The sequence below is a fragment of the Somniosus microcephalus genome, chromosome 6 (assembly GCF_052327205.1).
Source record: "Somniosus microcephalus isolate GS21.2 chromosome 6, FLI_Smic_1.0, whole genome shotgun sequence".
NCBI lineage: Eukaryota > Metazoa > Chordata > Chondrichthyes > Squaliformes > Somniosidae > Somniosus > Somniosus microcephalus.
In genome coordinates this window covers 30,804,251-30,831,361 of record NC_140992.1, presented here as the reverse complement: position 1 = coordinate 30,831,361, position 27,111 = coordinate 30,804,251, and the positions used below count along the sequence as shown (strand labels likewise).

The 27,111-nt window shown below is 43.9% G+C and overlaps 1 protein-coding gene across 1 annotated transcript in view; it reads right to left on the bottom strand.

Annotated features, from left to right (window-relative positions):
* Positions 1–27,111, bottom strand: part of rasa2 (RAS p21 protein activator 2) — a 191,712-nt gene that overhangs the window by 121,784 nt on the left and 42,817 nt on the right. Inside the window, exon 3 of the mRNA XM_085989925.1 lies at positions 2,140–2,243. Coding sequence (XP_085846051.1) covers positions 2,140–2,243 — 104 coding nt within the window. The remainder of the gene's footprint in view (positions 1–2,139; positions 2,244–27,111) is intronic.

Genomic DNA, 27,111 nt, shown 5'->3' with positions numbered 1-27,111 from the left:
GGAACTCACTGCCTGAAAGGGTGGTAGAGGCAGGAACCCTAACCACATTTAAAAAGTACTTGGATGTGCACTTGGGATGCTGTAACCTGCAGGGCTACGGACCAAGAGCTGGGAAGTGGAATTAGGCTGGAATAGCTCTTTGTTGGCCGGCGCGGACACGATGGGCTGAAATGGCCTCCTTCCATGCTGTAACTTTCTATGATTCTATGACATATACATTCACACACAGGACCAATAGTCAACTTACGCCAGACAGCATGTAGCATTTTGTTTATACAGACATCTGTATATTTTTCTGAATGCTTTTGCTTACATTTGTTAAGATGTAGCACAAAGTAACAACCAATTTGCATGAAAAACCAAAAAGTAAAATTGCCTTGAATTAAAGCAATGGTGATTGTCACAATCCAAGACCAGTGTAATTACAGCTGATTTGACATCAGTGATGATAATTTACATAAGCAGCATTATTCACATTCAACTAGAATTCTTCTGCATTCACCCAATCCCTGCCAGATCCAACAGCTTTGCTTGTAGTATAAACTACATATGTAGCATTTAACTCAACCTGTTATTCATATGAAAGTGATTACATCCATTATTCTATCAAACTAATTACATTTTAAAGAATGAATTCATACCTATATAGTGCCTTTCATGTCTTTAGCACATCTCAAAGCACCCCACATCCAATTAATTACTTTTTGAAGGGTAGTCATTTCTGTTATGTAGGCAAAAATATAAACTACATGCATTTCCATAAAATACACAAACTCTACCATAATGTTATCCATGTTTCAGAAACAAATGAATGTTAACTTGAATTATCCGTTCCCCATAATTCAGCTTTGTCACGTGCCAACCTCTTCACTGTACATTGAACACAGCTTTAGGAGCGGATTTAAGAGAAATGAACACTATCTTGTAACCCCTTGACAGAGATAAGAGTTGCTTCGGAGGACCGATTTGCAACATTTTACTTTTAATCAACTTTTTTTTTTAAAGTTAGCTCTCCCAAGGGTGAACGTGGATTGAACTGAATGACCTGATCAGAGCAGATCCTTTGCCGGGTTATGGATGTCACGGACACACACACACACAACCGGCAAAATTCAGGAGTAGGTTCAGGTAACTTTTGTTACTTGCCTTCCTCCATTTGTTGCTGTGCAAGGGCGTGGCTGCAGCTGTTGCTAAGCTACAGAGACACTTGCAACTTGTGCCCATTGTTCTGAAGCAGGGTTTGTTGCTTTATACGGAGCTCTCAGCTCCGTATCTTTTGCTATAGCGTTCAGTTATCCGGAATTTTTGATGAACCGGCATCACGTCGGTCCCGTCCGTGCCGGATAAAAAAAAGTTTCCTGTAACTAAAGCACTGCAACTTCTAATGCATCAGAGACACTGCATCAGCAATGTCCAAGTAAGTTTCCCTAGAAAAGGATAGAAGGAATTTTTAAAACTGACCTACAACATTAATGATTGTTGTAGTTCTGTTTTCTGCAATAAAATCAGAGTGTAGTCTACTTGCAGGTTCAATTCTTTTTTTAGGTAAACACAACACTACATTATGACAAAGGGAAGCAAGGTTTGTGGACAGGAAATGCTCTGTATACACAATACTTAATAACGTTTAACAGAAATTCAGTCAAAAATATTGATTTTACATACTGACTAAACACTGCAGAGATTTTAATCCAGTCATCTCCAATTTTGTAGATGGAGCCTACTTTCAAGACATAGCTTCTACAGATCTCAAAGTAAACTATCTACAGAATGCCTCTTTTGAATGATAAACTATTATAAACATATTTAGTATTGTAGTAAATTTAGTAAAGCAGTTTGGAATTTAGGTTTAATGACAGCATAAGTCCTTTAAAAAAATAATTATCCAAGGATCACGGGAAATCCACATTAAATTCATATGCATTATGACCTGCAATTTCTTATCTACTTCCCATATCCCAGCAATGATCACGCTCAGTATATACAGAGGGACAATGAGGAGGGACTCAAACAATTCTTGCAGTCTACTAAAGGGATAACTGCAGTAACATCACCACTCAATTGTTCCTTTATATGCAGTATAAAATGCAAGACAAGCACAGGGTCATGGTAGCACATTATGGTTATACTACAACTTACCAAAAGGCAGATCCTTCTGAAAAAAACTCTTATCATAAATATAAAAGGAGAGGTACTGGAAACTTCTAGGGATTTCAAAGTAAAAGTCTTCACCATAAAAGGGGCTGCAAAGAAAACAAAAGTTGCAACAGGAGATTAATAAATTGTGGCAAGGTTACAAACATTTAAAAATAAGTCATGACATTTTGTATAGTATTTAACATTTTATCCTTTCACTAAAATAGGTCATTATCTATACACAAGATATACATTTAAATAATTTTCTGAACTATAATCACAGCTCAGGATCACATCTCCAAAAAGCAGAGTACAAATGAGGTCAGGTGCAGCTCATTCCATTTCTCGAATGGCATGTGCTTGGGGCCCAGAAGCAGGATTGCACCCAAACTAAACCAATTTAGAATACCACAGGATGCCTCTGGGGTTCAAGTCCGTTATTTCAAGAGCTAATGCCTGAATGCTAGAAATACCAATACAGACAAACAAGCTAAATGGAAAAACCAAGGTGTGCCACTGCTTGTTTAGATCAGATACCAGGACCCCAGAAACAAGGAGTCGGCTCCTGGTGCTTACACTGCGAAATCTGGCTCACTTATCCGGCAGCAGACTTGTAGACACACACAAAACAGTCTGCCATCAGGCTAAGGTTCACGGGTGCCAGCTTCCTAGAGTTCAATTGAACCAAATGGTCACATAAAAGCAGCAAAAGGTCCTGTAATCTCCCAATCAGCTTCAATGATCATAGAAGAAATCTAGTATATGTGGCCTGCACATAGCTTTGAAGAAAAAGAAAAAGAAAAACACAAGCTCCACATCCAAAGATGTGCGGGTTAGATTGATTGGCTATGATAAATTGACCCTTAGTGTTAGGGGGATTAAATACGTGGGGTTACGGGGATAGGGTGGGATGTGTGTTGGTGTAGGGGTTACGGGGATCGGGTGGGATATGTGTCGGTGCAGGCTCGATGGGCCGAAATGGCCTCTATCTGCATTGTGGGGTTTCTGTGATGGATATTTTGTTTTTTTATGTTCACATGACTGAATTCTGCTTTTGAACTTAAGGATTCGGAAGACTGTAGAGCCAGAACATGGGCAAAAAGCAGAAGTCAACGGGCTGATTGGATGTAAACAGCGCCCACCTGAAAGTCAACCTCTACTGCATGAAGTCAATTATCTTCACCAAAGGTTTAAGAGTTGGGTTGGTTCAGCCAATGTCCCATACAAGAAAATATAAATAAGACACAGCTATTGGGCAACTGTGGCTTACTACCACTTCCACTTCTCGCAGGAGTTCCATAATGTGAATAACTATTGATTAAAACTCAAAGTGCTGCAGGACTGCAAGTTTCCAAGTGACAGGGAATTACTTCCACATACAGTTCCAGAACAGAGCCGCAGTCTGAATAAGCCAAAAAATACGTCAAACTAAAATCGATATATATACAACGCTACTCTTTTGTACAATAGAAGATAACACATAAAAGGCAATGAACAGTATTGGACTGAAGACCACAGTGCTGACAACTCAAGGGATGAAGCTACCAGTGGGTTACGTTGGTTGTGGGTAAGCACTGTAACCTACTGTTCTTCCAACATGATTAAAGCATTATTAAAATACAATGATAGTTGTTAAATTGCAATTAGTTCTGCAGAAGGCTCAGCAAACCCCTTCTGCTCATAACTGGAAGTTTACGAGCTTCTGTTTGCGTGCGCGATGGGGACCTTTAAAAGCTATGGTTGGAGATCATGCCACTATTTTTTTCTTTTTTTTTAAAAATAAGATGTACCAAACAAATTAGTTGTGTAATTTAAAAAAAAATCAGAACTATTCAGTGTCAGCCTGGTTTTTGGCAACATTTGGTACTCATAACTCTGCTGAAATGGTTAATTCACAATATTGCTGTGGTGATGTGTTTATGCACAAACATATGCAGACACACTGCAGTTAGACACCGAAAGGCAGCGACATGTTCTTCATCGAGTGATACATTGGCTCTCCCAGCAGTGTCATCATACATCTGCAACCAGTACGCGAGAGATCAGGATGATTGAAGATGCCAAGTGTTTGTGGTCTAACAGGTGGAACATGTAACCTGCATAAATCTCATTCAACCCCTTATCAAAGCCACATGCACTGCCTTTGAACAGACAGCCCCAAGAGCAAAATCATTTTCAGCAGTAGTATTAAGGACAGGAATGGCATTTAAAAAAGACATGCATTTATATAGTGACTTTCACAACCTGAAAACATCCAAAGCACTTTACAACCAATGAAGTACTTCTGAAGTGCAGTCATTGTTGTAATGTGGGAAACGCTGCACGGTCTCACACACAGCAATGAGATAGATGATCAGATCATGTGGGTTTTTTTCTGTGTTGGTTGAGAGATAATATTGGTGAGAACACTGGAGAAAACCCCCTCGCGCTTCTTCGAATAGTGCCGGGAGATCTTTCATATCCATCTCAGGAGACAGACGGAGCCTCAGTTTAGTGTCTCATCCGAAAGTGCAGTACTCCCTCAGTATTGCACTGAAGAGTTAGCTTTTATTAGAAAAATAGGAGCAGGAGTAGGCCACTCGGCCCTTCAAGTCTGCTCCGCCATTCAATATCATGGCTGATCCTCTCTCTCAATACCATATTCCCGCTCTCCCTATACCCCTTGATGCCCCTTGTGTCTAGAAATCTATCTATCTCCTTCTTAAATATATTCAGTGACTTGGCCTCCACAGCCTTCTGTGGTAGAGAATTCCACAAGTTCACCACCCTCAGTGAAGAAATTTCTCCTCATCTCAGTCCTACCCCGTATCCGGAGACTGTGACCCCCCAGCCAGGGGAAACATCCTCCCTCCATCCAGTCTGTCTAGCCCTGTCAGAATTTTATACGTTTCAATGAGATCCCCTCTCATTCTTCTAAACTCGAGTGAATATAGGCCTAGTCGACCCAATCTCTACTCATACGACATTCCTGCCATCCCAGGAATCAGGCTGTTGAACCTTCACTGCACTCCCTCTATGGCAAGTATATCCTTTCTTAGGTAAGGAGACCAAAACTGCACACAGTACTCCAGGTGTGGTCTCACCAAGGCCCTGTATAACTGTAGAAAGACATCCTTACTCCTGTGCTCAAATCCTCTTGCCATGAAGGCCAACATACCATTTGCCTTCCTAACTACCTGCTGCACCTGCATGTTTGCTTTCAGTGACTGGTGTACAAGGACACCTAGGTCCCTTTGTACATCAACATTTCCCAATCTATCACCATTTAAATAATACTGTCTTTGTTTTTCCGACCAAAGTGGATAACTTCACATTTATCCATGTTATACTGCATCTGCCATGTGTTTGCCCACTCACTCAACTTGTCTAAATCGCCTTGAAGCCTCTTTCCATCCTCCTCAACTCACAATCCCACCTAGTTTTGTGTCATCAGCAAACTTGGAAATATTACATTTGGTTCCCTCATCCAAATCATTGATATATACTGTGAATGGCTGGGACCCAAGCACCGATTCCTGCAGTACCCCACTAGTCACCGCCTGCCACCCCGAAAAAGACCCATTTATTCATACTCTCGGTTTCCTGTCTGTTAACCAATTTTCAATCCATGCCAGTATATTATCCACAATCCCATGTGCTTTAATTTTGCACACAAACCTCTTATGTGGGACTTTATCAAAAGGCCTTCTGAAAATCCAAATACACCACATCCACTCGGTCTCCCTTATCTATTCTACCAGTTACACCCTCAAAAAACTCCAGTAGGTTTGTCAAACACGATTTCCCTTTCATAAATCCATGTTGACTTTGTCTAATCCCGTTGATATTTTCTAAGTGTCCTGTTATCTCATCATTTATAATAGGCGCTAGCATTTTCCCTACTACTGATATTAGGCTAACCGGTCTGTAGTTCCATTTTCTCTCTCCCTCCTTTTTTAAATAGTGGGGTTACATTTGCCACCCTCCAATCTGCAGGAACTGTTGCATAATCTATAGAATTTTGGAAGATGACAACCAATGCATCCACTATTTCCATGGCTACCTCTTTTAGTACTCTGGGATGCAGATTATCAGGCCCTGGGGACTTAATCGGCTTTAAGTCCCATTAATTTCTCCAGCACTATTTTTTTTTTTTTTTTACTAATACTAATTTCCTTTAATTCCTCCTTCTCACTAGACCCTTGGTTCCCTAGCATTTCTGGGAAGTTATTTGTGTCCTCTTCCGTGAAGACAGAACCAAAGTATTTGTTTAATTGCTCTACCATTTCCTTGTTACCCATTATAAATTCTCCCGTTTCTGAATGCAAGGGACCTACATTTGTCTTCACTAATCTTTTTCTTTTTACATACTTGTAGAAACTTTTACAATCCACTTTTATGTTCCTTGCAGGTTTACTCTCATACTCTATTTTTCCTGTCTTATTCAATCTCTTGGTCCTTTTTTGCTGAACTCTAAACTACTCCCAATCCTCAGGCTTGCTACTTTTTCTGGCAACTTTATATGATTCCTCTTTGGATCTAATGCTATCCTTAAATTTCTTTTGTTAGCCATGGTTGGGCCGCTTTTCCTTTTGTGTTTTTGCACCAGAAAGGAATGTATAACTGTTGCAATTCATGCATTCGTTCCTTAAATGTTAGCCATTGCCTATCCACCGTCATGCCTTTTAATAAAGCTCCCCAATCTGTCATAGCCAACTCACTCCTCATACTTTCGTAGTTTCCTTTGTTTAGACTTAGGACCCTAGTTTCAGATTGACTTCTTCACTTTCCATTTTAATGAAGAATTCTATTATGTTATGGTCACTCTTCCCTAAAGGACCCCGCACAACATTATTAAATTACCCCCTTCTCATTGCACAATACCCAATCTAGGATAGCCTGTTCCCTAGTTGGCTCCTCAACGTACTGGTCTAAAAAAAATCTCATACACACTCCAGGAATTCATCCCCCACAGTATTATTGCTAATTTGGTTTGGCCAGTCTATATGTAGATTAAAGTCACCCATGATTACTGCAATACCCTTGTTACATGCATCTCTAATTTCCTGTTTAATGCCATCCCCTACATTACCACGACTGTTTGGAGGCCTATAGACAACGCCCACCAATGTTTTCTGCCCCTTGGTGCTTCTTAGCTCCACCCAGACTGATTCTATATCTTCATTTTCTGAGCCAATATCCAACACTCCAGTTTTGGTGCAGGGCTTGAACCCACAAACTTCGAACTCAGAGGCAAGAGTGCGAATAATTTTAATATCCTCGTCTCAGACTTCAACTTCACAGGTTCCAAGACAGAAGAAAGGTTTTCTAAGCAGCATCCGTGGAGAGAGAAACAGTTAACGTTTCAGGTCTGGGATCCTTCATCAGGACTGGAAAAGGCTAGAGATGTAACAGATTAAGGTGCAGAGGCAGGGAAAGGGGAGGAACATTGGGCGCTAGGGGAGGAGGCGGCAGGAGAGATAAAATGTTGCAAATGGGGATGGCAAAATTTGAAACAGCCCGAAAAATGGGGGCAGAGCTTATAGTCTGAAATTGTTGCACTCAATGTCGAGTCCAGGAGGCTGAAAAGTGCCTAATCGAAAGGAGAGGTGCTGTCCCTCGAGCTTACATCGAGCTTCATTGGAACAGTGCAAGAGGCCGAGGACAGAGAGATCAGAGTGGGAGTGAAGCGGAAAATTAAAAGGGACAGGCGACCGGAAGCTCGGGGTCACCCTTACGGACTGAACGGAGGTGTTCTGCAAAGCAGTCGTCCAATCTGCGTTTGGTCTCCCCAATGTAGAGGAGATTGCATCGTGAGCAGCGAATACAGCATACTAAATTGCAAGTAGTACAAGTAAATCGCTGTTTCACCTGGAAGGGGTGTTTGGGGCCCTGGACAGTGGGAAGGGAGGAGGTAAAAGAGGTGTTGCATCTCCTGCGCTTGCACAGGAAGGTGCCAGGCGAAGGGGAAGGGCTGTTGTGGGTGATTGAGGAGTGGACCAGGGTGTCGCAGAGGCCTAAGCTGAAAAGGGAGGCAAGGGGAAGATGCGTTTGGTGGTGGGATCACGTTGGAGGTGGCGGAACTGGCGTAGGATGATCCGTTGAATGTGGAGGCTGGTGGGGTGAAAGGTGAGGACCAGGGGAACCCTATCGTGCTTCTGGGAGGGAGGGGAAAGGGTGAGAGCAGAAGTGTGGGAAATGGAACGCACATGGCCAAGGGCCATGTCAACCACAGTAGAGGGGAATCCTTGGTTGAGGAAAAAGGAAAACATATCGGAAGCACTGGTATGGAAGGTGGCATCATCAGAACAGATGCGGCGGAGACGGAGAAACTGGGAGAATGGAATAGAGTCCTTACAGGAAGTGGGGTGGGAGGAAATGTAGTCCAGGTAGCTGTGGGAGTCAGTGGGCCTGTAGCGGATGTTTGTCGATAGCCTATCGCCAGAAATAGAGACAGAGAAGTCAAGGATGGGAAGGGTCGGAGATGGACCATGTGAAGGTGAGGGAAGGGTGGAAATTGGAAGTTAAGTGAACGAACTTTTCTAGTTCAGGGAGAGAGCAGGAACCGGCACCAATACAGTCATCGAAGTTCGGAAGGGACCGGTGTAGGACTGGAACAAAGAATGTTCCACATATCCCATGAAAAGGCTGGCATAGCTAGGGCCCATGTGGGTTCCCATAGCAACACCTTTAATTTGGAGGAAGTGAGTGGAGTCAAAGGAGAAGTTGTTCAATGTGAGAACAAGTTCAGCCAGGCGGAAGGGGGTGGTGGTGGATGGGGACTGGTTGGGCCTCTGTTCAAGGAAGAAGCGGAGTGCCCTCAGGCCGTCCTGGTGGGGGATGGAGGTGTAGAGGGATTGGACGTCCAGTGAAAAGGAGACGGTTGGGAACTGGAAACTGTTAAAAGTGGCGGAGGGCGTCGGAAGAGTCGCGAATGTAGGTGGGGAGAGACTGGACAAGGGGAGAAAAAAAAGTCGAGATAGGAAGAGATAAGTTCCGTGGGGCAAGAACAGTCTATCAACAAATATCCACTACAAGCCCACTGACTCCCGCAGCTACCTGGACTACACTTCCTCCCATGCCGCTTCCTGTAAGGACTCGATTCCATTCTCCCAGTTTCTCCGTCTCTGCCGCATCTGTTCTGACTATGCCACCTTCCATATCAGTGCTTCCGATATGGCTTCCTTTTTCCTCAACCGAGGATTCCCCTCTACCGTGGTTGACATGGCCCTCGACCATGTCTGTTCCATTTCCCGCACTTCTGTTCTCACCCCTTCCCCTCCCTCTCAGAACCAGGATCATCCTCCACCATTTCCGCCACCTCCAATGTGATCCCACCACCAAACACATCCTTCCCCTCACCTCCCTTTTCAGCATTCCGAAAGGACCGCTCGCTCCGCTACACCCTGATCTACTCGTCTATCACCCCCTTCCCCCGGCACCTTCCCGTGCAAGCACAGGAGATGCAACACCTGCCCTTTTACCTCCCCCCTTCCCAATGTCCAGGGCCCCAAATACCCCTTCCAGGTGAAACAGCGATTTACTTGTACTTCTTGCAATTTAGTATACTGTATTCGCTGCTCACGATGTGGTCTCCTCTACATTGGGGAGACCAAACGCAGATTGGGTGACCACTTTGCGAAATACCTCCGTTCAATCCGTAAGGGTGACCCCGAGCTTCCGGTCGCCTGTCACTAATTCTCCGCTTCATTCCCACTAGGATCTCTCTGTCTTCGGTCTCTTACACTGTTCCAATGAAGCTCAATGTAAGCTTGAGGAATCTTTTGATTAGGCACTTTTCAACCTTCTGGACTCAACATGGAGATCAACAATTTCAGACTACAGGAAACTTTGGTTTATCCGGAGGTTAACTGTCCAGAATGCTCGAGCCACTGGCAAAAATCAGGAGCCATTTCGTTAGGTTTTTTTTTCTTTTCGTTGCTTTTTTTTTTCCCACCAGTCAGGCTCTGCAAGGTCTCGCTGAAGCTGTTGCTAAGCTACAGAGACGCTTGCGAGGTATGGCCGACTGTTTAGAAGCTGTTGCTAAGCAACAGGGTTTGTTGCCAGATAGGGAGCTCAAAATCTCTATGTTTCAACATTAGCGCTGGTTTGTCCGGCAGTTTTGATGGGACGGCAACAGCTCGGTCCCGTCGGTGCCGGATAGCACAAAGTTTCCTGTATAACCCCTGCCCCCATTTTTCAGGCTGTTTATGATTTTGACATCCCCATTTGCAACATTTTATCTCTCCTGCTTCCTACCCTAACACATAATGGCCCAGTAATTCCTGTCACAACGCGTGAGTACGGACGGGGTACTCACGCGTGTGACCGGAGGAATTGCCGGTTTTCAGCATGCACAGCGCATGCGCTGAAAACCAGCATTTCCTGTCCTCTGACCCAAGGGGTTAAGAGGCAGAACGGGTGCGACTGCACAGGCAGCGCGTGCGCAGTGAAATTCCTTTTTTTTCTTTCCCCAGAGTTGCCCGAGTGTAAAGGCCTCCGGCTTTTACGCGTGGAAAAACCAGACGCAAGTACTTAGTTTTACAGGTAAGTGGGCTTTTAGTACAATTTAGAAAAAAAATTTCCACAGGTTTATTATTTTTAAAGAATTTACAGTAAGGTAAGTTTAGTTTTAGACCCTATTTTAAAAATTTTTTTTTTTTTCTTCAAAAAATTGATTAATTGTTTAAAACATTTTTTTAAACTTATAGTTAATATAATCAGTGGGATGTTTTTTAAAATTTTATTTAAAGTTTAAGTAGTGTTTTGGCAGCCCATACTTAGAGTTTGACAGTTCTTACTGTCAAACTCATGAATGAGTTTCCCCTCCCGATTGGCTGCACAGTGCTCACCTGATCCCAGCCGGCACATCGCACTAACTACGCCGCTGGATCAGGTAAGCACATCGTGCCAACATCTGAACCGGGCCAGTGACAGGAAATGCAAGCAGGCCCGGGCTTCAGATGTCGGCGCGCAGGGTGAGTGCACATCGGGGGCTTGCACGCGCGGCAAGCTCCCGATCCTAATTTCAGGGCCAATGTTCCTTCCTCCCCTTCCCTTTTCCCTGCCTCTGCACCTGCTTAAAATCGGTTACATCTCCAGCTTTTTCCAGTTCTGATGAAAGATCCCAGACCTGAAACGTTAACTCTGTTTCTCTCTCCACGGATGCTGCCTGGCCTGCTGAGTTTTCCAGCATTTTCTGTTGTTATTTCAGATTTCCAGCATCCACAGTATTTTGCTATTGCAGGAAGGTTTTCTAGCCTGATCTCTGCCCTTAAGTTAGCTAGGTCTGATAGAAACTGGTAACTGCTTCTGTGCATGAGTCAGAAGTTCAAACAGAGTTAGCATGCTGAACCGGAATGGATGATGCACTAGCCCACAGGAAGGATCTGGGCATGTTTCTCATCATTCCAGCAGAAATTCTTTCGGGTCGATTGCACCGTCAGCAACTACCAGAATTAATTTAATTTAGAGAGTTTTTTTTTCTTGCAATTGCCTTTTGCTGTACCCAGGTCTACCAATGGTCACAGCATTTAGAAAGTTACTAAACATCTTGTAGAGTTGCAATTAGAAGTTGTAATTGGAGTAAATAATTCATCTTCCAAAACAAACAAATTTAGCAGAGATAAAACAAAAGTTCCGGGTTTTTTTTTTAAATTGAATATTGAAGCACAAAGAACGACGTGTAGAGAAGCACTTTCAATATAAAACATTAGACCATCAACGTAATGTTTGAAAAAAAACACCAACTTTTAGATCTTTTTCTCTTCCCATTCCTAAAATGAATGTCCTCATCAATATGTTCATCTTTAAGTTGAACAATGGTTTGGCAACGTTACATTGGAAAACGTAACTGGGGGAAACGAAAGGGAAAAGCAGAAGTTAGTTTACTATCTCCTCCTCCACATGCTGTTGCCTTGGTTAGGAATGCAGGACTGCCTACTTTGTCGCCATCTCCATCGACACCTCACGTATTTACTTATTCAAAATCGACTCACCAGGAGACAAACGAATTGCGTGGCATGACATTCAGGATTGTGATCCTCACTGGAGCCCCTGCTCCGAAAGGCCAAACAATCCTTCGGGAGAAGATCAAACTGGGAATACCAGGTTTAACAGTCCCATCTTTTTTATTTCAATTTTTTTTATTTACAAATAAATGTTGATTAAATTGTGTGTTTTCTTTCTCCTCCTCTATCTGCCCCAATCATTCAGGCAGCGTCGAACTGGACAATTCAAACCTTTCCAAATGCAGGTAGGTGTATGAAAGGAGGGGTCAATTCCCCCCTCTTAAGAACAAATAGAGTCAGCGGCTCAGCAGAGATTAGGAAATCAAATGGCAATTTCAGGAGCAAACCCCAAAACGTCAAAAAGAAAATCATTGACACTTCCATCAACAATAACCACATCAGGAATTAACATTCTGTTGACTCAACAGTCTTCATAACAGTCTGAGCCCTTGGTATGTATATGGGAACAGAATGCTGAAGTGAAAGAACCAAGGAACATTTTCTTTAGTGATGCACAAGGTTGATGAAGCAGCCAAGAAGAGTCACACTAATTAATTCCCCATACTAAAATGAGTCACAACAATGAAAATAATCACAGTCTCAACTGCAGGAAGTACAGCCCCGCTGTTCGCAACCTTTGCGTCATATTTGACCTGGAGATGAGCTTCCGACCACATTTCTGCTCCATCAAGACCGCCAAATTCCACCTCTAATATTGCCCAACTCCGTCCCGGCCTCACCTCATCTGCTGCTGAAACCATCAGCCATGACTGTTACCTCTAGACTTGACTATTCGAATGCTGTCCTGGCCGGCCTCCCATCTTCTACCCACATCTCGAGCTCATGCGAATCTCTGCTGCCCATACCCTAACTTGCACCAAGTCCCGTTCACCCATCACTCCTGTGCTTGCTAACCTACATTGGCTCCCAGACTGGCAACACCTCCATTTTAAAATCCTCATCCTGGTTTTCAAATCCCTGCATGGCCTCGCACCTCCCCATCTCTGTAACCTCCCTCAGCCAGACAACCCTGAGATCTCTGCACTACTCCAATTCTGGCCTCTTGCGCAGCACCCATTTTAAATCGCTCCACCATTGGTGGCTATGCCTTCAGATGCCTAGGCCCCAAGCTGTGAAATCGACTCCCTAAACCTCTCCGCATCTAGTTCTCGCTCACCCTTTAAGATGCTCCTTAAAAGCTACCTCTTTGACCAAGCTTTTAGCAATCTGTCCCAACATCTCATGGGGCTCAGTATCAAATTTTGTCTGATAATCACTCCTGTGAAGCGCCTTGGGACGTTTTACTACGTTAAAAGCGCTATATAAATACAAGTTGTTGTTGTCATGTAGTATGTGCTCACTTTACAAACAGAGAGGGAAATGGTTGAAAATAAACTCGACCTCCCAGGCCAAGGGATAAAGACAAAGTGGCGCTCTCCCTCCCTCAAACATTTTGGCATGGTTATGTGCCCTTCCAAATCTGAAAATTGCCCAGATGCCTCCAACTCAGGTGTGGATGCACCTCTACTCAACCCTATTTGATTATCTTTAGCGCCAGTACTAATATTAAAAAATAAATAGGGTCCCACACTATATTGGAGCTCCGGGGTGCAGAGCAATAGGACAAAGATTTGAACTCAATTCCCTGCATTTAGTTCACAGGAAAGCCAATTGGAGGCCATGTACTTTCCCAAAGGGGAACAGAAAATAGAAGTACACATCAGAAGACCAGTCACCCTTGGCTACTGCTGTCCATTTCCCAGCAGTAAGGCAGAGCCCAAGAGAGACCTCCGGCCTGTCGCCTTAGCTGTGGTAGATTTGTAGTACCAAAAAGACCACTGGATGGAAAATTAAAAGAAGCTATTTCTGTGGCAGTAGTGATGAGTTAACATAGCCAGCACACTTACAAATAACTTCACAATGCATTGGCAGAGACCTAGAGTTACGTCACCGGAGACTTCTGCTTTCTTTACCTTCCTAGTCTACACCAGAAGGCAATACATGGATAACTCAGTGCAGTACTTTTACTCCAGTAATGACTCTGCACTAGTTTTTATGGCAACAAGTGAGCAATGAACAATTACATAGGACATACGGCACAGAAACAGGCCATTTGGCCCAACTTGTCCATGCCGGCGTTTATGCTCCACTTGAGCCTCCTCCCTTCTCTCCTCATCTAATCAGCATAACCCTCTATTCCCTTCTCCCTCATATGCTGATTTAGCCTCCCCTTAAATACATCTATACTATTCACTTCAACCATTCCCTGTGGTAGCGAGTTCCACATTCTCACCACTCCCTGGGTAAAGCATTTTGCAATTCCATAGAATATTGACGCCTGGAATCGGAGGGTTCTCCAGCCGGAATTCAGCAAAACTAGAGACACGTCGATTAAAGCTAAAGACAGAGGGGTTCCACCAAAGATACAGTAGGCGCTCAGGAGGGCCCGTGGCAATTATCTCACTGAAGGAGCTTTCTTGACCACTATGTTTATTGGGAGCTAGCTCCTCAAATGAAGCTGTCTATGCTAATCCCATTTCCCAGTTTTTTAGACTTTTCCTTTTTAAATAATGATCCAATTCAATTCTGAATAATTTCTGCCTCAAGAGTCACTTGTGGTAAAGCACTTCATGTTCTAATAATCATCTGTGAAAAAAAATCTAACTTCCCCCTTCATCTCGTGATAATCCTCAGTCTGGTTAACAACTTGCCAATCAGTGGAAACAATCTTTCATTGTTTGCCCCACGAAAACCTCTCAGAATTGCGAAAACCTTGATTATATCCCCCTTAACTTTCTCTGCTCCAGTGGAAAAAGCCCAAATTCTCTAGCCTTTATTCATAACTACATCTTCTCATTTCTTGATAACGAGGGACCGTGCAGTCAGGATGATGATGATCAAACTAGCACAAGAACAGTTGTTTGCTGCACATCCACAAGCATTCTGCAAGTTGCACTATTGGTTTTAGTTAATTCTGTCTCGTATCCAAGTTAAGACATGAAACCTTGATCAAAGTCACATCAATTGTCTAAAAGTGTGTGTAGTTGGTCCTATCTGAGAAACAAAATAGTCCCTTTATGACAAAGTAAATACAGTTTTCATACCAGATGATTTTTGAATCAAACAGTTGTGTACTGTTTTGCTGCAACATAAAAAGGAACAGATCAAATATGCATCAGTATTAACACATTTCAAACAAGGCGCTGCATGGCAAAGATAGTTCACACATCAAATTCGACAAAAAAAATTATATAAAGTTTTACATATTGTTCGGTATGGATTATTCAGTTAAAACTTGACAGTTTGCATCAAAACCTCTAATAAGAGCCTTATATTTTGGCAAAGCATCAAGTTTCAGACTACAGTGAACCTTGTAAATTAAAGACACCTTAGGGGAACGGCATCACAGAATTCACACAGAAATTCACAGAAACCCCAGTGCAGAGAGGCCATTTCGGCCCATCGAGCCTGCACCGACACATATCCCACCTGATCCCCATAATCCCTACCCCAACACATATCCCAGTAACCCCACGTATTTAATCCCCCTAGAACTAAGGGTCAATTTTTATCATAGCCAATCAACCTAACCTGCACATCTTTGGACTGTGGGAGGAAACCGGAGCACCCGGAGGAAACCCACGCAAACACAGGGAGAATGTGCAAACTCCACACAGACAGTCACCCGAGGCCGGATTCGAACCCGGGTCCCTGGCGCTGTGAGGCAACAGTGCTAGCCGCTATGCCACCGTGCTGTGCTTTTTTTTTTGCAGGTGTCCTTATTTTCAAAATGGTCATTGTATGCACTAAAAAATTCTCAGGAGAATGGGGAGTTCTTTACCCAGCATGCACAGTGTCAGAGAAACTGCTCTATCCCTGGGATAGAGGTGCGCAAGCATTCAATTCCAGAGATAGAGCAGTTTCTCTGCCGCTGTGCATGCTGGGTAAAGAGCTCCCCATTCCACAAAAGCCGTCTCTTTCACAAAACCTGCTGCCGCCTCGCATTAACCGGCATATACTGACTTCGAGAATTTGAGGACAGAAAGGAAGCAAGCTGCAAGATGAAGCGCCAGTGATCCCAACTCAGTTGAGAGTTCCAAATACAGCAGCTTTGCAACAGGCTTTCGTCTCGTGTTTTAAGTTGTAAAAAGTCTTGGTGCATTGAAGGCTAATACCCAGTTCATAATTTACAAGTGTCCATGGTTTCAGAGTGCCTCTTGTATATTTTACCATGCAAGTAAGTTATTTGGGTCTCTCAATAAAGAGTCTTTTTATCCCCAGTGTCCTGGCCAATATTTATCCCTCAATCAACATCACAAACAGATTATCTGGTCATCATCACATTACTGTTTGTAGGAGCTTGCTGTGTTCAAATTGGCTGCCGGATTTCTTACATTATAACAGTGACTACACTTCAAAAAGTACTTCATTGGCTATAAAGCGCTTTGGGACATTCGGTGGTCGTGAAAGGCTCGATATAAATGCAAGTCTTTCTTTTTATGTCAGCTTGGCTCAGTTGGTAATACTCACCTGAACCAGAAAGTTATTAGGTTCAAGTCCCACTGCAGACTGGAGCACATAATCTAGGCTGCAGTGCAGTACTTCGAGTGCTGCATTGTCGGAGGTGGCATCCTTCAGCTTAAATTCTTCTTCAGCAGTCCCTCGGAACCGAGGATGACTTGCTTCCACATTAAAAATATGAGTTCTCAGGTGACTGATGAGTCCAATGCGGGACCTACAGTCTCGGTCACAGGTGGGGCAGACGGTGGTTGAAGGGGCGGGTGGGTGGGGTGCTTGGGTTGACGTGCGCTCCTTGCGCTTGGCTTCCGCTTGCTCCCGGCGAAGAGACTCGAGGTGTTCGGCGCCTTCCCAGATGCATCCAGGAAGATTAAATGTTAAACCAACGACAACCATTATGTGGAAATAAAAGATTCCATGGCACTATTCCTGGAAGAGCAGATATTCTCTTCTGACCAACTGTTCCTTCAACTACCACCATAAAACAAAACATTATCTGGCTGTAGATCTGCTTAGAGACCAATTATCAGAGGTGTCCCGCAGGGATCAGTATTGGGGCCGTTGCTATTTACAATCCTCATTAATGATCTGGATGTAGGTGTTAGAGAAATGGTCCACAAATTTGCAGATGATAGAGATTTGTGTGGATGTTAGGACTGTGGATAGGAATATATTACTGCAAGCAGCTCTTGATGTGATGGGAGAATGGGTCCAGCATTTAGAAAATGCTATTTAACGTTGATAAATGCAGTCAAGCGCATGGGCAGGTCCAATCCCAAGTATCTTTACAACCAACAGGCAACTGAACTTGAAAAAGAAAAAGATGTTGGTGTTGTAGTACACAATTCTCCCCAAGATTGAGACCATCCGTTCAGCTGCCTCTCCCACTTCCCTTCCTTCCCCTAGCTCACCGGGCCAAACTTACTCCAAGGTTCTCCCCTGCGCTAGCCCTAAACTCACATCTTTCTCCAGTTTCTCTCCGATCTCCCCTCATGACCTCTCCACACTCATCTTGTCCATGAGACCCACTTCCCGCTCCCTCTACCCTATTCCCACCAAACTACTAACCACCCAACTTCCTTTTCTGGCTCCCAAGTTAGCTGACATTGTTAATGGTACTGTACCCCTCTCCCTCAAATCTGCCGTCATCACCACTCTCCTCAAAAAAACAAACCCTTGGCCCCTCCATCCTTGCAAACTACTGCCCCATCTCCAACCTCCCTTTTCTCTCCAAAGTCCTTGAACGTGTCGTTGCCTCCCGAATCCGTGCCCATCTTGCCTGCAATTCCAAGTTTGAATCCATCCAATCAGGTTTCTGCCCCTGCCACAGTACTGAAACGGCACTCAGTCACAAAAGACATCCTGTGTGACTGTGACAAAGGTAAACTATCCCTCCTCGTCCTTCTTGACTTGTCTGCAGCCTTTGACATGGTTGACCACTCCATTCTTCTCCAACGCCTCTCCCCACCGTCGTCCAGCTGGGTGGGACTGCACTCACCTGGTTCCATTCTTATCTATCTAATCATTGCCAGAGAACCACCTGCAACAGCTTCTCTTCCTGCTCCTGCATCATTACCTCTGGGGGTCCCCCAAGGATCCATCCTTAGCCCCCTCCTATTCCTCATCTACATGTTGCCCCTTGGCGACATCATCTGAAAACACAGCGTCAGTTTCCACATGTACGCTGACGACATCCAACTCTACCTCATTACTACTTCTCTCAACCCCTCCACGGTCTCTAAATTGTCAGACTGCTTGTCAGACATCCAGTTCTGGATGAGCAGAAATTTTCTCCAATTAAATATTGGGAAGACCGAAGCTACTGTTTCCAGTCCCCGTCACAACTCTGTTCCCTAGCCACTGATTCCATCCCTCTCGCTAACATCTATCTGAGGCTGAACCACACTGTTTGCAACCTTGGTGTCATATTTGACCCCGAAATAAGCTTCCGACCACATATCCGCAGCATAACTAAGAACGCCTATTTCCACCTCCATGACACTGCCCATCTCCGCCCTTGCCTCAGCTCATAGAATCATAGAAAGTTACAGCACAGAAGGAAGCCATTTCGGCCCATCGTGTCCTCGCCGGCCAACAAAGCTATCCAGCCTAATCCCATTTCCCAGCTCTTGGCCCGTAGCCCTGCAGGTTACAGCAGCCCAAGTGCACATCCAAGTACCTGTACTTTTTAAATGCGGTTAGGGTTCCTGCCTCTACCACCCTTTCAGGCAGTGAGTTCCAGACCACCACAACCCTCTGGCTGAAGAAATTTCCCCTCAAATCTCCTCTAAACCTTCCCCCAATTACTTTAAAAATCAGTGCCCCCTGGTTTTTGACCCCTCTGCTAAGGGAAATAGGTCCTTTCTATCCACTTTATCTAGGCCCCTCAATTTTATACACCTCAATAAGGTCTCCCCTCAGTTGCAAGGAAAACAGACCCAGCCTATCCAGTCTTTCCTCATAGCTAAGATTCTCTACTCCCGGCAACATCCTTGTAAATCTCCTCTGTACCCTCTCTAGTGCAATCACATCTTTCCTGTAATGTGGTGACCAGAACTGCATGCAGTACTCTAGCTGAGGCCTAACTAGTGTTTTATACAGTTGAAGCATAACCCCCCTGCTCTTGTATTCTATGCCACGGCTAATAAAGGCAAGCATTCCGTAGGCCTTCTTAACCACCTTATCTGCCTGGCCTGCTACCTTCAGGGATCTGTGGACATGCACTCCAAGGTCCCTTTGTTCCTCTACACTACTCAATGTCTTACCATTTAATGTGCATTCCCTTTCCTTGTTAGCCCTCCCCAAATGCATTACCTCACATTTCTCCGGATTGAATTCCATTTGCCACTGTTCTGCCCACCTGACCAATTTATTGATATCTTCCTGCAGTCTACAGCTTCCTTCTTCAGTATCAACCACACAGCCGATTTTAGTGTCATCTGCAAACTTCTTAATCATACACCCTATATTCAAGTCTAGATCATTGATATATATCACAAAAAGCAAGGGGCCCAGTACTGAGCCCTGCGGAACCCCACTGGCAACAGCCTTCCAGTCACAAAAACACCCATCAACCATTACCTCCTGCTTCCTGTCTCCGAGCCAGTTTTGAATCCAACTTGACACTGCCCTAGATCCAATAGGCTTTTAACTTCGTGACCGGTCTGCCATGTGGAACCTTATCAAAAGCCTTGCTAAAGTCCATATACACTACATCAAACGCACTACCCTCGTTACCTCCTCAAAAAATTCAATCAAGTTTGTCAGACACGACCTTCCCTTGACAAATCCATGCTGACTATCCTTGATTAATCCGTGTCTTTCTAAATGAAGATTTATCCTGTCCTTCAGAATTCTTTCCAATAATTTTCCCACCACTGCTGAAACGCTCATCCATGCCTTAGTTACCGCTAGACTTGACTATTCCAACGCACTCCTGGCTGGCCTCCCACATTCTACCCTACGTAAACTTGAGGTGATCCAAAACTCGGCTGCCCGTGTCCTAACTCGCACCAAGTCCCGTTCACCCATCACCCCTGTGCTCGCTGACCTACACTGGCTCCCGGTTAAGCAACGCCTCGATTTCAAAATTCTCATCCTTGTTTCCAAGCCCCTCCATGGCCTCGTCCCTTCCGATCTGTAATGTCCTGCAGCCCCACAACCCACCGAGATAACTGCACTCCTCTAATTCTGCCCTCTTGAGCAACCTTGATTATAAATCGCTCAACCATTGATGGCTGTGCCTTCTGTTGCTTAGACCCCAAGCTCTGGAATTCCCTGCCTAAACCTCTCCGCCTCGCTACCTCTCTTTCCTCCTTTAAGACTCTCCTTAAAACCTACCTCTGACCTAGCTTTTGGTCACCTGCCCTAATTCATCCTTATGTGGCTCGGTGTCAAATTTTTTGTCTTATAATACTCCTGTGAAGCGCCTTGGGATGTTTTACTATGTTAAAGGCGCTATATAAATACAAGTTGTTGTTGTAGTAAGGTTTACAACCAATGCTGTGAAATGACAGCCAAAGCAGAGAGTGCTGGGTGCATTGCGAGGATGATACGAGTATAAAAGAAAACATATTATTTTGTCCTGAAGACTTTCGTGAGGCCTCACTTGGAATACTAGAACATAAGAACATAAAAAATAACAGGAGTAGGGCATTCGAACCTGCTCCGCCATTCAATAAGATCATGGCTGATCTTCTACCGCACCTCCACTTTCCCGCACTATCCCCATATCCCTTGATATTCAATAATCTATCAATCTTTGTCTTCAATATACTCGACGACTGAGCCTCCACAGCCCTCTGGGGTAGAGAATTCCAAAGATTCACCACCCTCGGAGTGAAAAAATGTCTCCTCATCTCAGTCCTAAATGGCCAACCCCTTCTTCTGAGACTGTGACCCCTGGTTCTCGACTCCCCAGCAAGGGGAAATATCCTCCCTGCATCGACCCTGTAAGAATTTTGAATGTTTCAATGAGATCACCTCTCATTCTTCTAACCTCCAGAGAATATAGGCCTAGTCTACTCAATCTCTCCTCATAGGACAATCCCCCCGTCCCAGGAACCAGTCTGGTGAACCTTCGTTGCACTCCCTCTATGACAAGTATATCCTTCCTTAGGTAAAGAGACAAAAACTGTACACAATACTCCAGGTGTGGTTTCACCAGGGCCCTATATAATTGCAGTAAGACGTCTTTACTCTTATACTCAAATCCTCTTGTAATAAAGGCCAACATACCATTTGCTTTCCTAATTGCTTGCTGTACCTGCATGTTAACTTTCGGCGATTTGTGTATAAGGACACCCAGGTCCCTCTGAACACCAACTTTTCCCAATCGCTCACCATTTAAAAAACTCTGCTTTTCTATTTTTCCCACCGAAGTGGCTAACTTCACATTTCTCCACATTACATTTGCCATGTTCTTGCCCACTCACTTAGCCTGTCTATATCCCCTTGAAGCCTCCTTGCATTCTCAACTTGGATATATTACATTTGGTACCCTCATCCAAATCATTGATGTAGATTGTGAATAGCTGAGGCCCAAGCACTGATCCTTGCGCTACCCCACTAGTTACAGCCTGCCAACCCGAAAATGACCTGTTTATTCCTCCTCTGTTGTCTGTCCATTAACCAACTCTCAATCCATGCTAGTATATTACACCCAATCCCACAAGCTCTAATTTTGTTTAATAACCTCTTGTGTGGCACCTTATCAAATGCCTTCTGAAAATCCAAATACACATCCACTGGTTACCCCTTATCTATTCTGCTAGTTACCACCTCAAAAAACCCAAACAGATTTGTCATACGCAATTTCCCTTTCATAAATCCGTGTTGACTCTGCCCAATCCTATGACTATTTTCTAAGTGCCCTGTTACCACATCCTTAATAATAGATTCTAGCATTTTCCCTACTACAGGAGACTTTGGTTTATCCGGAGGTTGTATGTCCGGAAACCTCGATCTACTGGCAGAAATCAGGAGCCGTTTTGTTAGGGTTTTTTTTCTTCTCGTGGCTTTTTTTCCCCCCCCCCCCCAACAGTCAGGCTCTGGAAAGTCTCTCTGAAGCTGTTGCTAAGCTACAGAGAGGCTTCCAAGGTACGGGCCAACTGTTTGAAGCTGTTGCTAAGCAACAGTGTTTGTTGTCAGATACGGAGATGAAAACCTCCGTATGCTTCAACATTAACGCTGGTATGTCCGGCAGTTTTGATAGATCAGCAACAGCTCGGTCCCGTCGGTGCCGGATATAACAAAGTTTCCTGTACTGATGTCAGGCTAACTGGTCTGTAGTTCCCCATTTTCTCTCTCCCTCCTTTCTTAAATAGTGGGTTTACATTAGCTGCCTTCCAATCCGCAGGAACCATTCTAGAATCTATGGAATTGTGGAAAATGACAACCAATGTATCCACTATCTCTATAGCCACCTCTTACAAAACCCTAGGATGTAGGCCATCAGGCCCAGGGGGTTTATTAGCTTTCAATCCCATTAATTTCTCCAGTACTATTTTTTTTTTTACTAATACTAATTTCTTTCAGTTCCTCATTCTTGCTAGAGCCTTGATTCTCCACCATTTCCGGGAAGTTTTTTGCGTCTTCTTCCATGAAGACAGACAAAGTATTTGTTTAATTTCTCTGCCATTTCCTTATTCCCCATTATAATTTCTCCTGTCTCAGCCTGTAAGGGACCCACATTTACTTTTGCTAATCTTTTCCTTTTTACATACCTATAGAAGTTTTTACAGCCTGTTTTTATGTCTCTCACTAGTTTACTCTCATATTCTATTTTCCCTTTCTTTATCAATTTCTTGGTCCTCCTTTGCTGAATTCTAAAATCCTCCCAATCCTCAGGCTTACTACGCTTTCTGGCAACATTATAAACCTCTTCCTTTGATCTAATACATCTTTAACTTCTCGTTAGCCATGGTTGGTTACCTCACATGGTGGTTGATATAAAATGTTTTGGAAAATGTCAGAGGAGGGTGACAAGAACGATACCCAGTTTAAAATACCTTAGTTACCCAGCTAAGCTTAAAAGCTGGGTCCATTTACTTTAGAGATATGTAAAGGCCTGGACAATCTTCGAGATGCTTAAAATAATGAAGGGACTAGACGGTGTTCATATTGACATTATTTCAATTCGATATGTCAGGGAGGACCAAGCGTCATCCACGTAAGTTATGCAAGGGCAGGACTAGGTTAGATGTCAGGAGGTTCTTCTTTCGGAGGATAGTAGACCTATGGAACAAGTTGGCAGCTTGTGCAGCAAGTGCCGATTTGCTGCATTCCTTCGAAAGGGAGCAGAGCCGTTTCCTGGCTGGGGCGAAAAACAGCAGCATACAAATGATAAGTAATACAGATCATTGTCAATGTGGTTTCCAGGACTGGTTATGATTGCCTAAGCAGGCTTGGAGAGGAAATTTCAGAATTTTCCCCTTAAGTTAGGTTCTTTTTAAATCTATTTTTCTTTTGCCTTTCCCAGATGACATGATTGCTTTAGGGTGGGAGGTTTGCATGGCACTTAAGGCACATGATGGTTTGGGTCAGGTATGATGGACTGCTGGTATTTTGCTGTCCATTATATGTTCATATATAAATCAATTTGAGACATACCAAGAATATAAAGGTACTGCCATTCTTGGAAGGAAAATGACACATGGTCTGTCAGAAAATTAATGAAAAGACCTAGTTTAAAAGAAATCTTCCCTGTGTACAAATAAAGACTTTTAACTGATCACACAGGAATCAGATGTAGGACTGTTTGTCATAGCTGTTTAGTGCAGTCCTCTTGCTTCTTGCAACTATGCTGAAATCTAGCTCAGACTGATGGGTCTCAATCCAGTTCCGAGACTAAAAAGATGGAGTTGAAAGCCTCAGATAGAGATAGCAAATTATCCAAGGAGGAATGGCAATGAGTGATTCTATTAATCTACATTATGTCAGGCAGTCATCAAAATTTTGTGGGAAATTGACTGAAAAACTGATGGTGTTACTCATCTGAAAAGACAGAAAATTGGTGTTTCAAGAGATTACAGTATAAAATCATTAAGACACAATTAAGGTGATTCTTAAAAAAAAAAAATTTGCTAGCGTGAAGTTTTCCAGCCTCACCATATATTAGAAAATTAGATTTTTATGCTAAGGCACAAAAAATGTGGTATTATTTACTGGTTTGGGGCATTTACTTCTCAGGCAAGAATACTCTCCCTTCCACTTTCCTCCAAATAAGGGATTAGGCAGACCATAACAATTCCACTAATTAGTGGATCTAGATCTACAACACTGATCAAATATTGGTTTAAACTTTTTTTTTTTTTTTTTTTGTATTCGTTTATGGGATCTGAGCATCACCGGCAAGGCCAGCATTTATTGCCCATCCCAAATCGCCTTCAAGAAGGTGGTGGTGTGCCGCCTTCTTGAACTGCTGCAGCCCGTGTGGTGAAGGTACTCCCACAGTGCTGTTAGGTAGGGAGTTCCAGGATTTTGACCCAGCAATGATGAAGGGTTGGCGATATACTTCTAAGTCAGGATGGTGTGTGACTTGAAGGTGATGGTGTTCCCTTGCGCCTGCTGCCCTTGTCCTTCTAGGTGGAAGAAGTCGCAGGTTTGGGAGGTGCTGCCAAAGAAGCCTTGGTGAGTTGCTGCCGTGCATCTTGTAGATGGTACACACTGCAACCATGGTACGCCGGTGGTGGATGGAGTGAATGTTTAAGGTGGTGGATGGGTTGCCATTCAAGCGGGCTGCTTTGTTCAGGATGGTGTCATGCCTCGAGTGTTGTTGGAGCTGCAATTGTCCCAAGTCAACAGCAGGATATTCAAGAACATCCAGACCACTACAATAACACAAATCTCCACACATCAATGCTCTCAAATTTATGGGATTCTTCTCTTCCCCAATTTCACCTTTTCTCTACAGTTCCAATGGCACCAACTGGTCTCACTTGCGAGCTTTGATGAGTGTCAGCAGGTATGAGTGTAGGGGACTGTACAACCAGGTCCAATCCTGCCCCCCTCTGTCATTCATACGTGCTGACTTCCAACAGGGACCCCTGGTACTGATTAGGACCAGGAACCTGGAGCTAATTATAGCACATCAGTCATCCTGGCTGATGCAAGACTGAGTTTTATAATGCATTTTGAAGAAGGGTTCGACCCGAAACGTCAACTCAAATTTCTCTCCACGGATGTTGCCTGACCTGCTGAGTTTTTCCAGCATTTTCTGTTGTTTTTTTTATAATGCATTGTTCATTTACATTTTCAATCTACTGTAATAAAATATTGGTTTAAATTTACATTGATCTATACCAAGATCACATCTTCAAAGCTACACAAAAACCAGAGAATGGAAATATATCCATCTATCTTCCAAAATTGTAAAGTCCTCTCAAAACCAGTGTCTTATTAATTTTCCATTGTTGCTGTCTCCCCTCACCCATGCATTACTGCTGTCTCCCCTCACCCATGCATTACTGCTGTCTCCCCTCACCCATGCATTACTGCTGTCTCCCCTCACCCATGCATTACTGCGGTCTCCTGCCTTTCCCTGTTCTCCCTCAGATTATGTACAAAATGGAGATAGGGAAATACATGTGGCACAATCTACAACAGGACTGCCACTGGTTATCTCAAATTCTGGAAGGCCAGTATGCACGAGTCAGCTCCCAACATTTATATCACTAAATCTGGCTTCCTTATGCAAGCTTGTAGGCCCAGTTTTTCAGTGAAGATGGCTCTAGGCTTCAATAAGAGCCTACTAACAAATCTTCTTGTAAAATGCCTCCCCAGAATCCTACTCCATCCCAATTTCCACAATAATTTCTTTTAAAGCCATAAGCCAGTTATGCAAGAAAGGAGAGGGAGAAGATGTAATGAATAAGCAACAATAATCAGATAACATTTGGTAATGCTGCAATAAACAGTTTGTGCAAACAACAACCACCACCATTTATATAGCATCTTTAATATGGTAAAACATCCCAAGGTACTTCACAGGAGTGTTAGCAGACAAAATTTGACCATGGGCCACATGAAGTTTGTTCAGAGAGATAGGTTTCGAGGAGCATCTTAAAAAGGAGGCGAGTGAGGCAGAGAGGTTTAAGGAGGGAATTCCAGAGCTTAAGGTCTTGGCAGCTGAAGGCACAGCCACCAATGGTGGAACGATGGAAATTGGGGACGTACAAGAGGCCAGAATTGGAAGAATGCAGACATCTTGGAGGATTGTAGGGCTGAAGGAGGTTACAGAGATAGGGAGGGGCCCCTATGGAGGGATTTGAACAAAAAGGATGAGAATTTTCCATTTGATGCATTGCTGGACCAGGAGCCAATGTAGGTCAGCGAGCACAGGCGTGATGGGTGAACGGGACTTGGTGAGAGTTCGGATACTGGCAGCAGAGCTTTGGTTGATCCTAAGTTTAGAGGGTGGAAGGTCAGCCAGAAAAGCATTGAAATAGCCTCGTCTGGAGGTAACAAAAGCACGGATGAAGGTTTCAACAGCAGATGGGCTGATGCAGGGGCAGTGAATGGCGATGTTGCGAAGGTGGTCTTGGTGATGGCGAGGATATAAGGTCGGAAGATCATCTCGGGGTCAAATAGGACGTTGAGGTTGCAAACAGTCTGGCTCAGTTTTAGACAGTAGCCAGGGAGGGGGACGGAGATGATGGCTAGGGAATGGAGTTGGTGGCTACGTTCTTCCCAATATTTAATTGGGAGGACATTTCTGCACATTCAATACTGGATGTCAGACAAGCAGCATGACAAATCTGAGGCAGTGGAGGGATTGAGATGGTGGCGAGTTTGAACTGGGTGTCATCAGCGTGCATATAGAATCTGACGTGTTTTCAGATGATGCTGCCGAGAGGCAGCATGTAGATGAGAAATAGCAGGGGGCCTAAGTATAGATCCTTGGGAAGCTCCAGAAGCAACAGTGCAGGAAGAGAAACCATTGCAGGAGATTCTCTGGCTACAACTATAG